This window comes from Balaenoptera borealis (genome assembly GCF_965194805.1).
Source record: "Balaenoptera borealis genome assembly, chromosome: 16".
Classification (NCBI taxonomy): Eukaryota; Metazoa; Chordata; class Mammalia; order Artiodactyla; family Balaenopteridae; genus Balaenoptera; species Balaenoptera borealis.
In genome coordinates this window covers 50230179-50245350 of record NC_138872.1, presented here as the reverse complement: position 1 = coordinate 50245350, position 15172 = coordinate 50230179, and the positions used below count along the sequence as shown (strand labels likewise).

Genomic DNA, 15172 nt, shown 5'->3' with positions numbered 1-15172 from the left:
CCATCAGGGTCTGCAGGGTGGCAGGTGTGCAGAGGGCAACCTGCACCCTTTCAGGGTGCTGGGAGCACAAGGGAGCCGCTGTGGGGCCCATCCACACGCACTGGGACCCACCTCAACCTTCACCATCCATTGCTGCCCCCTTGAGCCCCTCTCCTCCCACCGCCACTGGCTACCCCCTAGCTGGAGCCCTGGGTCAGGAGAACTTGCCCAGCAGCACCAGCCCTGTGCAGATTGGCACCCTGTGCCGTAGCATGCCAGAGCCCTCCCCAGCTCACCCTGAGCCCCAGAATGAGGCTCCAGGCCCTGGCCCCTTTACCACCCACAGGTGACCCAGCCCACTTTGCTCTTGGAGGAGATCTGTCTGCACATGGCCTCCAGCACAGCAGGGGATGCCCCAAGGCTGGGGGTGGAAGCCCCATGACTGGGCAGCTTGGGGTGTGGCCAGGCCAGTGTGAAGAGTTCAGGACAAGTCCAGGGTGCAGGCCGAGCAGCTTCTGTGCCCTGTGGCTCTGGGCCCAGCCCAGCCTGCCCTGTGTGTGTTCCCTCAGATGTGTGACCACTCTGGACTCCTGTTCCATGCTCCGCCTTACTCCTGGGTCCCTCTGGCTTTGGCAGTGGCCTCGGCAGGGGCCTGCCTCAGCCTTGGCTTCTTCCTGGGGGCTTGAGGCCCACACCTGCTTCTCCAAGCCCTGCAGCTGTTCCTCCATCTTCTGCTCAGCAGGTGGGGCTGGGCCTCCTAGGGCTCTCAGGCGCCCTACGTGGGGGCCTTGACCAGGAGGTGCTGACCCCGGGGACTTTTTGAAAGGCCAGGGGTTGTCATGGAGATGGGGTGGGGGTGGCTCTGGGCTGCTCTCTATCCTGCAACACCCAGGATGGCCAGTTCTTGGAGTGATGCTGCATTGTGCCCTTGCTGAATAGCTGTGGCCTTGAGACATCAGGGAAGGCCTCACTGAGGCCAGCAGACCCTGGGGCAGGCCACAGGAAGAGTGGGTGCAAAGACACAGGGTTGGAAAGTGTCCCAGGGTCCTACTGGGTGGAGACACAAGGTCTGTGGGGCAGGAGGGCCATGCTGGGGTTGTGTGTGTCTGTGTGTCCAAAGGACTAAGGAGAGGGCTGCGGAGGGGTTGGCAGGCAGAGGTGAGGCCCGTAGGCTGTTTGGGGTCTGAGGTGGAGGAGAGCTTGGATCTGCCTCCTGGGGGTGCGGAGTTCCTCCTGCTCCTCCTCCTGCTGCCCTCACGCATTTTCTCACCAGACTGGGCCTGGCTTTCAGCTCCTGGGACAAGCCTGACCTGAAGTCTTCCTCTCAGTAGGGGCTGCAAGGACACTGTTCCTGCCACTGCCAGAGCATCAGGAAGGGCATGGAGTGGCCTAGCACATGTCCCAAGAGAGGGACAGGGACCACTAACACTGGACATGCATAAAACACACACACAAAAAAACACCCAACAGCTGGTGCAGGAGCAGCAACCATCCAGCCACGTCTGACCCGACCCTCCAAGGGGACCCTGGCGTGGGCCCACCAGCGGTGCCGCCTGCTCCCTCTGCAGTCAGGAGTGGCTTGGGGGTGGCGGTGTCTAAAGGGGCTGGTTGCCATGGCTACCATAGGGTTCCGAGGCCGTCATCTGGTCCCTGCCTCAGCCAATCGGCGGTGGGAGCCCGAGCTGCAGCCTAGAGTCACGCTTCTTCCTTGCAGCCACACAGTGGCCAAGAGCAGGGACCCGCTTCCTGGAGTGGCTCAGAGTGCTCGGACGGACAGCCAGGCCCAGCATGGCGGAGCGCGGGCCGGTGGGGCGGGAGCAGGCACACGGAGCCAGGCAGGTGAGGTAAGCTGGGTGGGTGCACGGATAGACAGACGGGCAGACAGGCAGACAGGTGGACGCGCTCCCTGCTGCCCATTGTTCTTGTGGCTGAGCCCACAGCCCTCAGCCCACCCCACCCTCTGCACCTTCACCCCGGGACCCTCTCCCCAAATACCCCAAGGAAGGGTCATGGGAAGAGAGACAAAGGAAACGGCGCAAGGCAGGATGAATCCCAGTGCACCGAGGTCCGAAAATCGCTCTCGTGGGTCTTTCTCGGCAGATTTCACGTACAGGCGGCATCAAAGACCCCCAACTGGCCGAGGCCCTGGGCGTAACAGCTGCCCGGCCACTGCTCCCAGGGCTAGGCAACAGGCATGTCAAGGCAGTGCGGTTTCAGAAGCATTTTTTCGAGAAGAAAAAAAAAAGACGGCAAAAAAGGAAAAAATGTCCACCTATAACGGGGAGTGGTCAGCCCAAGATGGATCAGAAGCGCCAAATCCCATTACTCGGGACTTCAGAGGACAGGCCCCGAAAAGGCAGCTGCGATTAAGAGCTTGTAAATGGAGTGTCCTTTGGAGATCAAAGAGGGACACGCTCGTGTGTGTGTGCGTGTGTGCGCGTGTGCACGCGTGTGTGCAGGAACGCGCGTTGAGGGGCGCTGGCCGTGGGGCTGTGCGCCATGGCATGGTGGAGCCTGGAGTGTCACCTGCCGGCCATGGCTGCAGTCCATGTTGCAGTGTCCTTGCTGCTGTGTGTGACGTGTGGATGCCCCTGGGGGGGGTGGGCCCGTGCAGGCGAGGGCTGGTGCCCACCACCCACACCTGGCTTTGGGCAGCGGGCCCTCTGGAAGGAGGTCCTGCCTGGGCCTTGGCCCCCAACCTGGGCCTCCATCTTCTTCTCCTGGAGTCTGGTCTCGTCCCCACGTTGGGCCCAGATGGGCCTGGCAGGAGCCGAGCGCTCAGGCCCGCCACGGCCGAGCCGGGTGTGAAGACGGGTGGAGGCTGCCTGTAATCACCCCAACCGTCCTGCTGCCCGCAGAGGCTGAGGGCTCCCAGATGGCCTGGCGAGCGTGTCTCGGAGGTTCAAAGCCTCCGTCAGTGCGATTGTTAGGTTATTAGGTAAACTCTGAGAAGCAAATCTTTTAATCCACTGTGGCTAATCCAGTGCACTTTTGTTTGCCATGACAGATTCTGCAGCAACAAAGGGGCCAGAGGGACCCGGCATACATAATCACATACTTACAACTGGGCCGCGGCAGCCGCAGGGCTCCTAGGCAGCCGAGAGAGACATCGAGGGATGGCAAAGTGGAGGGAGGGTGGTGGAGGCAGACCTTGAGGGGTGGGCTGGGGACGGGGGCAGCTGGCCCACCTGGGGCAGCACTTCCCCGCCTCCCGTCGCCAAGGCCCGTAGCTGTCAGCTCGAGGGGTGGCCCTGGTCCCCAGGACTATGGGGACTTGGCCGGGGCGGGGGCTGGGGGTGAAATGAGGTGTGTCAGGTGGAAGGAGAAAAAATAACCCTCAGATGGGTGTGAGCTCTCACTGCACTGGGAGAGGCCTTCGGGGATGGGGCAGCCAGGACAGGGACAGAGAGGACAGAGCGGGAGTCTGCCCGGCGTGAGGGTCAGTGCAGCAGGAGGGCAGGCGGCCCAAAGACCTGAAGAGGAGTAGCCTGAGGCTGACTGGGAAGGTGGGACTTTACCTGCTGCTTCCAGAAGTTGGGCCGAGGTCCCCAGGAACCTGGCCCTTCCATGTGGACACCAGTGCTCCTGGGGAAATAGCACTGGGGGTGGGCGAGGCCAGGAGGCCCAGTCCTCTGTTTGCGACGTGTCTGAGACCACAGCCAGCGTGGGCTCCATTCCGTGGCCTGGGCCCATTCATGGAGGGTCACACACAGACCTCTGAGGCCAGCAGGATCACGTTGGGACTCTCACTTTGCTAAGGAGGATACTCTGGCTCGAGAAGGTGCCCAGAGTCTCTGGCCAGCCCAAGACACAGGCAGACGCTTAAGTGTCCAGGGAGGCAGGAGCTGGGCGGGTGACACTGAGGCCCCCAAGTTGGGGAGGTGCTGGGCTGCGGGTGGGTGGGTTGCTCACCCCTCCTCTTTCCCAAGCCCCTGTGGCTGGTGGGAGCCATCTTGGCCATCGAACCCTCAATGCCCATCCTCTATCCCTGAGCCCACTAGACACACCCTTGCAGTCAGAATCCTCCAGAGAGGCAGTGCAGAAAGGTGTCTCTGCTGTGCCCCTCGGCCTGGACTGACAGGACCCCCCTCAGGACACAGGGTGCGACCTGAGTTGGGGGTGTGTGGAGGGCACCCTGGTGTGGAGTGTGCTGACTTTGGGGCTTCGCCCTTGACTCCTGGGGGCCGGCAGGGATGAGGGGAGCTGTGTCAGGTCTGCCGCGTGAGTGGTCTGTGCAGGGACCCTGAGACGAGCATGCCACCGGCTTGCGTGGCCTGGGACTCCGGGCTCTGAGCGAGCGGGAGCAAGCAGGTGACCACCGCGCCCGTTTGTGAGCGTACTGCCCGCGCCGGCAATGGCAGAGTGCTCAGCTCTCCATCTCTGTGGGTGGGACCTCCTGGCCTGTAAGAGGCCAGGGCAGGATGAGGTGCCTCCTAGGAGCAGGGGCCACCGGGACTGGACGACAGAGAGCAGCAGGGTCAGAAAGTGTCTTGCACCACTGAGGTGACCTTGGAGCCAGTTTGTCTGAAGCAAAGCCCTGCTCCTGTCCCCCAACCTCCCTAGCTTGGCACTGGGACTGGGGTTGCTCCTGGGCGTCTGTCTGCGGCAGCTTTGGCTGCAGGCTGGCAAGAGAACTCCAGGCAACAAGAGGGATGCAAAATGGCAGCCTGGAGGGCACACCTGCCCCCAAGTGGGAAGGGTGAGAGGAGCCAGACACAGGTGGAAAGAGGTGGGGGACCTGCCTGAGGCAGAGTCGGGGCCCAGGGAGGCCCCAGCCCAGGGTGGCCATGGAGCTGGCCGGCCCAGGAAGCTCAAGGTGACACCTTCTTGCTGGTCCCAAGGCCGACTCGGGGTGACCGCAGCAGTCACACCCCGCCTGACACTGCCCCATGGGTCAGCTCTGTCCCATACCCCAGGATCCTCACCTGAGGCTGGCCTCACTCTGATGGATTAATTTATACTGACCGTTGATGGGACGATGGCCTGCTGCAGAGCTTCCTGGTTTTCCTAAGATCTCAGCTGTAGCGTTGTTGTAGACCTTCTTCCTGACGTGTGAAGAGACTGGAGCCCGCCTTAATCGCCCTCCAGCAACGACCGGTATTAATGCTCTGGGGTAGTTCCTGCCTTTATAGGCACATTCTCTGCGTCCACCCAAGTGCGTACCCTGTGTGTGGGCTCCAAGCCTTTCTATTTGGTGGTGTCTCTCACGCCCTTGGTGTGATGTCTCCACATCCTTTGTTGAACTTGTGATGGAGGAACACCTGGCCCTCCTCGCTGAGCTCAGAACTGATGGAAAAAGGACACTCAGGACAAAACATGGAGCCCAGGGGTCTAGGTTCATGGCCAGGAAGGTGGCTGGCCGCTGTGGCTGGGGCCATCTCTCAGAAGGGAAGTCCACTTGCACTCGTCAGAACTGATAAGCCAAGGCCTCCTCCCTCTCCAGGTCCTCACCTGCCTGCCCATTGCGCACTCCCACTGTGCACACCTGGGGCCAGGCAGAAGAGCTGAAAATGCAGAGCCCAGAAGGGGCTCAGCCTGAAGCTTGCGACTCCCTCGAGAAGCCTGACTCAGAACAGCCCCTCCTTGCCCTCCCCTCCTGGGAGTCAGGAGTGGTGCAGATCTGACGTTCAGTAGCCTGTCTGCGGGGCTCATCCCCCACACATGGCGCCATGCTGGACGCCCCTTAACATAGCACCTTGGTGCATCTTGGATGATTCCCAAGGATTAATTCTTGTAAGTGGTCTCCCCCAGCCAAGTGGACAAACATCTGTAAGGCTTCAGAGCTCACTCAATTTCAAATATTCCTTTTATGTCTCATTTGAAGAAAATGATTTTCTGCTCTTAAGTTTTTTATTTCATTCCTGGAAAGCCTGAACAAATGTCATCTACAGTTTATCATATCAAAGCCTCCTGTGGCAGACTCCTGCCCCCAGGGAGGGGCGCATTTTAAAGGACTTCTGTAGTAAAAGAGGGCTCCATCATGGACTTCCCTGTTCCCAAGTGAGGTTCCCACGGCTCTGTGTCTGCTCTCAGCTCTGGGTGTCTGACGCAGTCCCTCTGCCAGGTCACCCTTGCTCCAGTGCAGGCCCCCAGGGCTGCCCTCCCTGCCTCCCTCTCTTCAGAGCCTCCCCAAGCTCCCTCCTCTGGGCTCCTCCCACCACCACCCTGCTCCAGCCTCCCCTGAGTGCCCATAGCCACAACCCTGAAGCAGGGCTACAGCATTTCCTCCAGGCTTTCTGACTCCCTTCCTGTCCCCACAGGGCGAGGGCCCCGAGGAGCCAGAGGCGCGAGGGCCCTGTTCTGGTCCCAGGGCCTGGGGACATCTGCCACCATGGGCCAGGAGGAGGATGGATGTGGACACGACACTGGGAGCCTGGCCTGGCCACAGCAGCAGCTCTGCAGAACCAAGGCAAGCACTGGGGGCCCGTGTCTGGGGGTGGAAAGACAGCCTGAGGACCAGTGTCCTGGAGGTCCTGATGTCTGTTCGGCCCACCGAGGACTCCTGCACCCCACAGAGACTCTGTTGTGCCATTATGGCCACCTACTCTGTCTCTATGGCTCTGTGGCTGAACAGGGTTGCGGGGAGGCTGCAAAGGCATCTCCTGTACCCAGCACTGGGAGGCCTGGGGCCATCCCAGCTGGATGTGGGTGAGAGTGACACCTGCCACCAGGACTCTAGTGGGTTCAGCAGTGCAGTTCCTCTGATGTGCTGTCCCTACCCATAGCCCCTGCTCCTGCCCAGCCTGCCCTGGGTGGTGGCCTGGGCCATTGGCAGGCTGGGGATTCTTCCCTGGTGGCCCTCGTCCCTCATTGCTCCCCTTTCCTATGAAACCCTGGGCGTCAGAGGCTGTGCTGAGCCCTGGGAAGCTGGATGCTGGGGGTTGGGATGCCTCTGTGCCACTCACCCCAGGCAGGGGCCAGCAGTGGGTAGCTGGGTAGGAGGTTGGCTGGTGGGTAGAGTGCCCCAAGCCTGGACTTCTCCCCTTGCCTGGGAGCTATGAGGGATGAGGATGGGCAGCAAGGGTGAACCAGGAGAAGATGTGATGGCATTAGAGGTGACCTGGGGAGTTGGGGGGGCAGCATAATTGAAGCATGAAGATGGGCAAGTGACCAAATGCACCCAGGGAAGAGCCCTGAAGGCTGCGAGAGCTCCAGAGAGCAGGCCAGGTGAGGGCTGCTGAAGATAGTGTGGGATGGATGAGGGGCTGGGGAGCCCTGGGCCGGGAGGAGGTGAGCAGGTCCCTGTGTGGCCTGAGCTTCAACTTCCTTGTGTTAGAATGGGGGTACAGCCATGCCCTGGAGCTTGTCAGGAGCATTTTTCTAGGTGCCAGGTCTGATATGGTACTGCTGGAGGACAAGGTCCTGGGTGATCATGGGAGTGGCAGAAGCAATTCCTTAGGGACAGTAATCAATTCCTGGTGCCCACATCCTTTTCCTCTGGGAAGGACTGGTGGTGGGTGGGCAACATGGGAGCTAGCCAGCTGGGCTTGCAGATCAGGCAAGGGCTGCCATGGAAACAGCGAGGGGAAGAAGGGTAGAGGGTGCAGAGATCAGGACACCCAGAAGCACTTGCTCTCAGGCTGGCCTGGGCCAGTGGGACCCACGGGGCAGTGATGGGAAGTGGAGCCCTTGCCAGGACGCTGGATGGTGCCTGGGAGAAATAGAGGCAGGCTGGACCAGTTGGGGTGGGGCCTCAGCCAGTCCCGCCCACAGCTCTTTGAAGGTTGGGGCCCCTGCCCAAGTGACATCCAACATTTATTGGATGCCTACTGTGTGCCCTGGTCTTGGCTGGGTCCTGATGGGCTAGGGACTCAGGGAGGGCAGAGCCCAAGCCCACCTTCTCAGGGTCCTGGCTGCCTGGGGGGCAGCAGGCACGGAGCAGGGGGACAAGGAGGCTGGATGTCACCAGGGGCTTAGTTCCTGGTCAGCCTGGCTGTGCTCTCCAACCGCCCAACTCCTGGACACCTGCTTTCTTCTGTGCCGTGGGCAGTTGGTGGCCGTCCTCCTGCGAGGGTCTTCCCGTTCAGGGAGCTCCGAGGCCGTGGCAGGCATGCTGGGCGCGGGCCGGGCCTGTAGGTGCCGACCTGGGGAGCCCTGGGCCGGCGGACACCGTGTGGGCGGCAGAAGAGGGCTGCAACCTGGCGTGCGCCCGCGGTGCGCCTGGGGGCCGTCTGTCTGCTCGGTGCTCGGGCCACCCTCCCGGACCACACAGCCCCAGGGGCCCAGCGCAGTTTCCGGCGCCCCCTCCCGGGTCACCCTTGACAGCGTCCTGGCACCGTCCACACCAAGGCCTCTCCCCAACAGACACATTTGATCACGCCCACTCGCTCGGGCTCTGCGTCACGCCTCGGGTTCGCCTCGGGTCCGCCTCGGGTCCGCCTAGACGCTTTTGGCCCCGCCTCCACGCTCAGGGTCCACGCCTACATCAGGCCCCGCCTCCATGCTCGAGGCTCCGCCCCCACGCTCGAAGCCTCACCCGCTACGCTCTTCGCCCTTCCCTGCGCTCCGGTTCCGTCTAGCGCTCTCGGCCGGACTGCCACTCTCTTGGCCCCGCCTCCACGCTCCGGCCCCGCCTCCACGCTAGAGGCTCCGCCCACCACAGTTCTTCGCCCTGTCACCCCTCTCGGGGTTCGCCTGGTGTTCCTGGCCCCGCCCACCCTCCTGGCCCCGCCCCCACGTTCTTGGCACGCCCCCGCGCTCCAAGCCCCGCCTCACGCTCTGGGCCCCGCCCCCGCACTTCCGGACGGCGCCGGCGGGGGCGCTCCGGCCTGGGCTTCGGCGCTGTGAGCTTCGGCTCCCGGCTCGGGGAAGCGATCGCGGCCGCTGCCGCTGCCGCCGCCGCCGCCGCCGCCGCCGCCGCCGGACCGGCCGGAGTCGGGCCGGAGCCGCGTCCCCGCGGAGCAGGCCGGTGGGAGTGGGCGGCCGGCCTCGGCGGCGCCCCCGCGGCCTGCCCCGCGCTCGCCTCCGGGCCGCCGCGCCGCCGCTGCGATGGGGGCCGCCCGGGGCCGCGCCCCCGCCCGGTCCCGCCCGCCGCGTCGCCGCTGAGCGCATGGGCCGCACCGCGCCGCGCCGCTCTGGGAGCCGGTCCCGAGGCCCCGCCGCCGCCGCCGCCGCCGCTCGGGTGAGTAGTGCGGCCGGGCGCGCATTCCTGAGGGGCGCGGGCCTGTGCGGCGCCCATTGTAGGCCGCGTAGGCCGGGCCAGGCGCGGGACCCGGAAGAGGGGCTTGGAGGGTGTGCGGGCTCCGAGGCTGTGCGGGCTTGGAGCGTGTGAGGAAGGTGTGTGGGTCCACTCTTGGGAGGTCGGGTGTGTCTAGGAAGGGATGCTAGCAGGTGATGCAGAAGGCAAGGTCTGTTGACTCTGGAGCCTATGGACGGGGAAGAGTGGGATTTGGTTCAGAAGGGGCAGCCACTTGCTGTAGGTGAGTTGAAGGGGGTGAGGAATACTCAGGATTCTGAGAAGGAATGGGGGCTGCTCCTGGAAGAGACCGGGGTGTGCAGCTGATGTGTTTGATTGGATGGTGCCGGGTGCAGTGCTGTGGTCTGTGGGCCTGGGGCATGTTCGGCCAGAGTGGGTGGGGTGCAGAGGGATCCTGGAGATAAGCAGGACAGTGGAGTGTCCCTTCCCCTCCCCCAGCAAAAAGTAGAAATGAGTGAGTATGAAACCCTGGGAGGGCACTCTCTGAGGCAGAGGTGCCTGAGTCTGGGTCTCTGCTGTGGTTTGGCTTGCTTGAGGGGCTTTACTCTTTCAGGTTGATGCCTCGCCCCCAAAACTCTCTCTTGGGTGTGTATCTTAGAATCTATCTCTGGCCTACATTTTGGAATTCAGTCGCTCATGAAACCAGAGCTGTATAGTCAGGACAGTGAAACTTATAGCTCAGCCTCGAGGACAGAAGAGAAAAATACATTAGTACTCTGGGGATTTTTCTCAGCCCATCTCTAAGATAATTAATAAAGAGTTATTGTGCATCTCAGCCCCTCCTTTTTGCTTGTACTTACGTTCTCTGCTGCTTCAGGAAGAATCTCAGATGTACTTGGACCAGGCCCTGTTTTGGAGAACATACACAGTCTAAACCTGACCTCCCAAGATAGCAGTATCTGGGTTTCAGTTTTAGGAACTTCTATTCAGGGACAAGGATGGGAAAGCATGCAAAATACAATGTTTCTGTTTGATTTTTCAGCAGGTATTGATGTTTCTTGGATTTATAGTTTCAGAAAAGCTAAGTGGATTTTTTGGGTTACATTAGTCATTGAGGATTTAGGTGGTGGGGGAACAGATTACATGTAAAACAGTAGTCCCAACCCTTCAAGACTTTAATTAATGGACAATTGGGAATGTGTCAGAATCATGCTCTATTTCCACACTCCACATAAATCAAAAATTCAAAAGTTCTATTTGAGTAAAATAAATAAATATACACACACCTATAGCATTGAGCTGGCTGCCATGGTACCCAGGGGGTGCGCCTAGGCAGTGACTGAAGGCGATTTTAAATGAGGTATCAGAGTTGTGGATTCCTTTTATGGAATCCCTTTATTGATGGTGGTTACAGGCTGTTGGCCAGATTCCGTGTTTGTGGGCGTTTGACTCTAACCTGAATTAATATAACTGCTTTATCTGTGGTATGTATTTGTGTGCACACTGAATGCTTGCTGTACTTCTCCGTGGGAACCCAGATATTTTGGTAATTGGAGCACGTTTCAATAACAGCAGTAATTTGGAGAGATGTTTGTGTGCTTCCAGGGACACCAAAGGTCTTCTGTCATTTGACAGCCAAAAATAGATGTGAAGTTTAAGAAATGTTTCTTCTGGGCTATGAAAAAATAGTTTAAATGATTAGGGGGACGTGTTCACACACAAATGAAAAGTTAGTCTACCAAGACAGCACATTTTTATAATAAACGGCTAGATCTTGAATTTGCTGCTATTTCAGCACCTGTGAAGAGCTGACATTTGGCGTCTATGACAAGTGTTGTTTTCCTTAATATTTATGAATTAGGTGTTTATTGGTGCCCATTAGTTGCAAGACCTTGTGTTAGATGCTGTGGGCCCTGCAGAAAATGTTTAAATCAGCCTGCTACAGATCATTTACATGGAAGAGATAAGCACTTTAAGAGATAAGTGACGGTGACTTGTCATTAGCCTCCTGTTAGAACGCAGTAACTTGGTTTTTTCTCAAGGCTAGTGAACTAGAGTATCTCATCCGTAAGGCTCAGAGCACCAGGTGTGGGTCCTCTTTCCTGAGATGGTGTCCCCGATAGGAGGACGCTAGACATCCATGAGCTGGTGTGGAGACATCAAAGGTGCTCATTCCATGTTGATGGGACTCAAAAAAAGGGACTTTGCAGTTGAAGTGGTCCACGAGCAGCAGGGTGTCACAGCCCGTGGGCCTTGACAAAGGAGCAGGCTGTTCCTGCCAAGGCTGAGATTGCAGCCTACCCAGTAGTTTTCATACAAAGTCATTAGCTGCAGAACAATAATTGTGACCCATCCTCCATCTCTAGATGCTTCTAGCTTTCGGCAGCTGCTGGCAGGTGAAGTGTGTGCAGTGTGAGAATGCAGGTACCGGGGCAGATTACACGCAGGCCAGGGCCTGGAGTGTGGAGAGGTGGCCGGGGAGATCCACACCTTGTGTTTGTACCAGCTTTTAGGATTTCACTCTGCTCCCTCTGGCTTGTTCAGTGCTTTAGGCATTTGGACCTGTCATGCTTCTCTCCAGTCTCCTTCTAGGCAGACCACTTACATCCAACAGGCCAGGTGGGAAGGTGTAGCCTGAGCTCGTGGGCTCAGTGACAGGGAGGACCAAAGACCATGGCAGAGTCCCGGTCCAGGACAGTCCTCCCTCATACAAGACAGGCATCTGGAAGCAGAAACAAAACCCATAGTCCCCTGACCTCTAAGAGGGTGGGTAATTTGGTTTTCATTTTATGGAGTTGAATCATGTAAGCTGTATGCTTCCTTAGCTAATTGTGTTTGGATTTTGTTTGTTCTATACCTTCTCTGCTCCTCAGAGTACTCAATTGCCATTTGCTATCAGAAGGACACTTTCCTTTTAAGCAAGGTTTTAAAGTCGAGAGCAGCTTTCTGATGAAGCGTTTTTAAGACTGTCCACGGGAATTCCCTGGCGGTCCAGTGGTTAGGACTCCGTGCTTTCACTGCTGAGGGCCCGGGTTCAATCCCTGGTCAGGAAACTTAAGATCCCGCAAAAAAAAAAAAAAAAAAAAAAAAGACTGTCCACATCATTGGTGGCGTGAGAAGGCCCCTGTGCCTGTGCATGTGAGTGATGTCCTTTGGTCACTCACTTGAAGATGCTGAAAACGACCCACGGTTAACTGCCCTTCTGGGCGTGTTGAGACTTAGAGGAACAAGTTGCTGTGTGTTCGCATATGTTGTGAGGCACAGTAAGTGTGAAGTAATGGGGCAGCAGGAAGCACAGTGGCTGTGGGCCTGGAGAGTGTGGAGTGGGGAGCAGACTGCCTTCCTTCTGGTGAGTGATGTGCCATATCTGAGTATCACAGCGACCCTGTTCTACTCAGATACACATCCTCGTCTTTCATGTGAGGTTTATACAGCTGGGAGGACCAGAAGCACCTCTCTTTCCTCCAGTCCTTCTGCCTTCCTGGAGCCTGAGGAGAGGGACTGGCCATGCAGCTGGGATGGGCTGCTAGTCTCTCTTTGTTCTCACAGAATGACACTTGAGGGTAGTGGCGCTCTCTGTGTTCTGGACATTCATTTCTTAGTGCCAGAGGCATTCCTGTAGTTGGAAAAGTTTCCAGAAATTGTTCTAATATAGTACAAACCTTTTTTGTGACAAAAGATTGAAAATTTAAACTGAATTTCTGGCTTTGAGTTCGAGCGGGAGGGCATCATTGCGAGTCTTGTCTTGAGAAAACCTCTATGGTCATGTTTCCATGGACCCACCTTTCCTAATCCTTGTCCTCTTAATGGTTTCAACAGGACAGATTGATTCACTTTGGAGCTGTAAGTACTGATGTATTAGGGTGCAGCGCTCATTGTTCATTGACGCACAGAGTCCCAAAATGAATATCCAAGAGCAGGGTTTCCCCTTGGACCTCGGAGCAAGTTTCACCGAAGATGCCCCCCGACCCCCAGTGCCTGGTGAGGAGGGTGAACTGGTGTCCACGGACCCCAGGCCCATCAGCCACAGCTTCTGCTCTGGGAAAGGTGCCGGGATTAAAGGTGAGACTTCAACAGCCACTCCGAGGCGCTCAGATCTGGACCTGGGGTACGAGCCTGAGGGCAGCGCTTCGCCCACCCCTCCGTACTTGAAGTGGGCCGAGTCGCTGCACTCCCTACTGGACGATCAAGACGGGATAAACCTGTTTAGGACTTTCCTGAAGCAGGAGGACTGTGCCGATCTCCTGGACTTCTGGTTTGCCTGCAGCGGCTTCAGGAAACTGGAGCCCTGTGACTCGAATGAGGAGAAGAGGCTGAAGCTGGCCAGAGCTATCTACCGCAAGTACATCCTCGATAACAATGGCATTGTGTCCAGGCAGACCAAGCCAGCCACCAAGAGCTTCATAAAGGACTGCATCATGAAGCAGCAGATCGATCCCGCCATGTTCGACCAGGCCCAGACGGAAATCCAGTCTACCATGGAGGAGAACACCTACCCCTCATTCCTCAAGTCCGATATTTATTTGGAGTACACGAGGACAGGCTCGGAGAGCCCAAAGCTCTGCAGTGACCAGAGCTCTGGGTCGGGGACAGGGAAGGGAGTACCTGGATACCTACCCACTTTGAACGAAGATGAGGAATGGAAGTGTGACCAAGATGTAGACGAAGACGATGGCAGAGACCCTGCTCCCCCCGGCAGGCTCACACAGAAGCTGCTCCTGGAAACAGCCGCCCCGAGGGCCTCCTCAAGTAGACGGTACAGCGAAGGCAGAGAGTTCAGGTGAGTCCGACCCGAGGCCTCCGTTTCTGTGCTCACCTCCAAGACCTGGAGAACTAGCAGGGAAAGGTCTTGTCCTTCAGCCCCAAAGTGGGTGGACTCCTGGAGCTGGGGCAAGTTGTGGTTTTAGTCTTTACTCATGGTGCCTTCACATTTGTCATTAGATGTTTTTAATGTTTGTAGTTTGAGGGCACTTTTATCAAGAACAGCCTAAAATATATGGCTTTGTAAGTCATTAGGAACATTGGAATTCTTAGAAGTGATATGACATTTAAACCTTACCCTTTATTTTTATTTTTTTATTTTTTAATAAATTTACTTATTTATTTATTTATTTTTGGCTGCGTTGGGTCTTCGTTGCTGCGCGTGGGCTTTCTCTAGTTGCGGCGAGCGGGGGGCTACTCTTTGTTGCGGTGCGCTGGCTTCTCATTGTGGTGGGGTCTCTTGTTGCAGAGCACGGGCTCTAGGTGCGTGGGCTTCAGTAGTTGTGGCTCGCGGGCTCAGTAGTTGTGGTGCACAGGCTTAGTTGCTCCGCAGCGTGTGGGATCTTCCCGGACCAGGGATAGAACCCGTGTCCTCTCCATTGGCAGGCAGACGCTCAACCACTGTGCCACCAGGGAAGTCCCTAAACCTTACCCTTTAGCAGTAAAATTTGTGTCCTCTTGCACAGAAGGTGGTTTACCTGGCAGATATAATCCTTTTGGCTTAATAAAGAGAAGAGTGGACATTTCAGTGCATCAGTACGTAGAGAATTCTGGATCATTGCTTTTTGTAACTGTCTTATAAGGTTCTTCCTAGAGGTCGGGGGGTGGTGGTGAGGAGGCTGATGTGCTTCAAGTTGTCTGAGCACTTTGGGAACTTCCAAAGTGGTTGTGGCTCCAGTACTGAACCTTTCTCCCGCCAAGAAAATGAGTTGTGCTGTTGTGTATTCAGTTCCCAGCATTCTGAAGTTGTGATCACAGTCTTTGCATGTGGGCACATATGCGGCTTTGGAGGCATGGAGTGGTGCTATCTGGAAGTTGTTACCACTTTGGAAACCTGTTTCTTCTTTCTCTTTTCTGTGGTTGCTGGAAGTTTATTTGGTCTCGAGTTGGAGCCTGTTGCCGATTTTAGTGGGCACTTCCGTTCTCACTCATTTCCCTGTAGCTGGTTCTGGATACTCCTGCCTGTGAAACTTTGAAAGCCTGGAATTCCTGTGACCCTGCTGATTTAATCAAGAGTCTGCAAGCACGTCCCCAGGTGCTGGGCCTCTCCCGTGGAGTTAGTAAAAGCGCAGATCA

At 57.5% G+C, this 15172-nt stretch overlaps 1 protein-coding gene across 3 annotated transcripts in view; it reads left to right on the top strand.

Annotated features, from left to right (window-relative positions):
* Positions 1 to 8752: 8752 nt before the first annotated feature.
* Positions 8753 to 15172, top strand: part of AXIN1 (axin 1) — a 58496-nt gene continuing 52076 nt past the window's right edge. Inside the window, exons 1-2 of one of the 3 annotated variants that reach the window (XM_082361533.1) lie at positions 8753 to 9100; positions 12935 to 13895. In XM_082361533.1, coding sequence (XP_082217659.1) covers positions 13018 to 13895 — 878 coding nt within the window. In that variant the 5' untranslated portion in view covers positions 8753 to 9100; positions 12935 to 13017. The remainder of the gene's footprint in view (positions 9101 to 12934; positions 13896 to 15172) is intronic. The other 2 variants (XM_082361531.1, XM_082361532.1) reach the window with 2 other exon arrangements.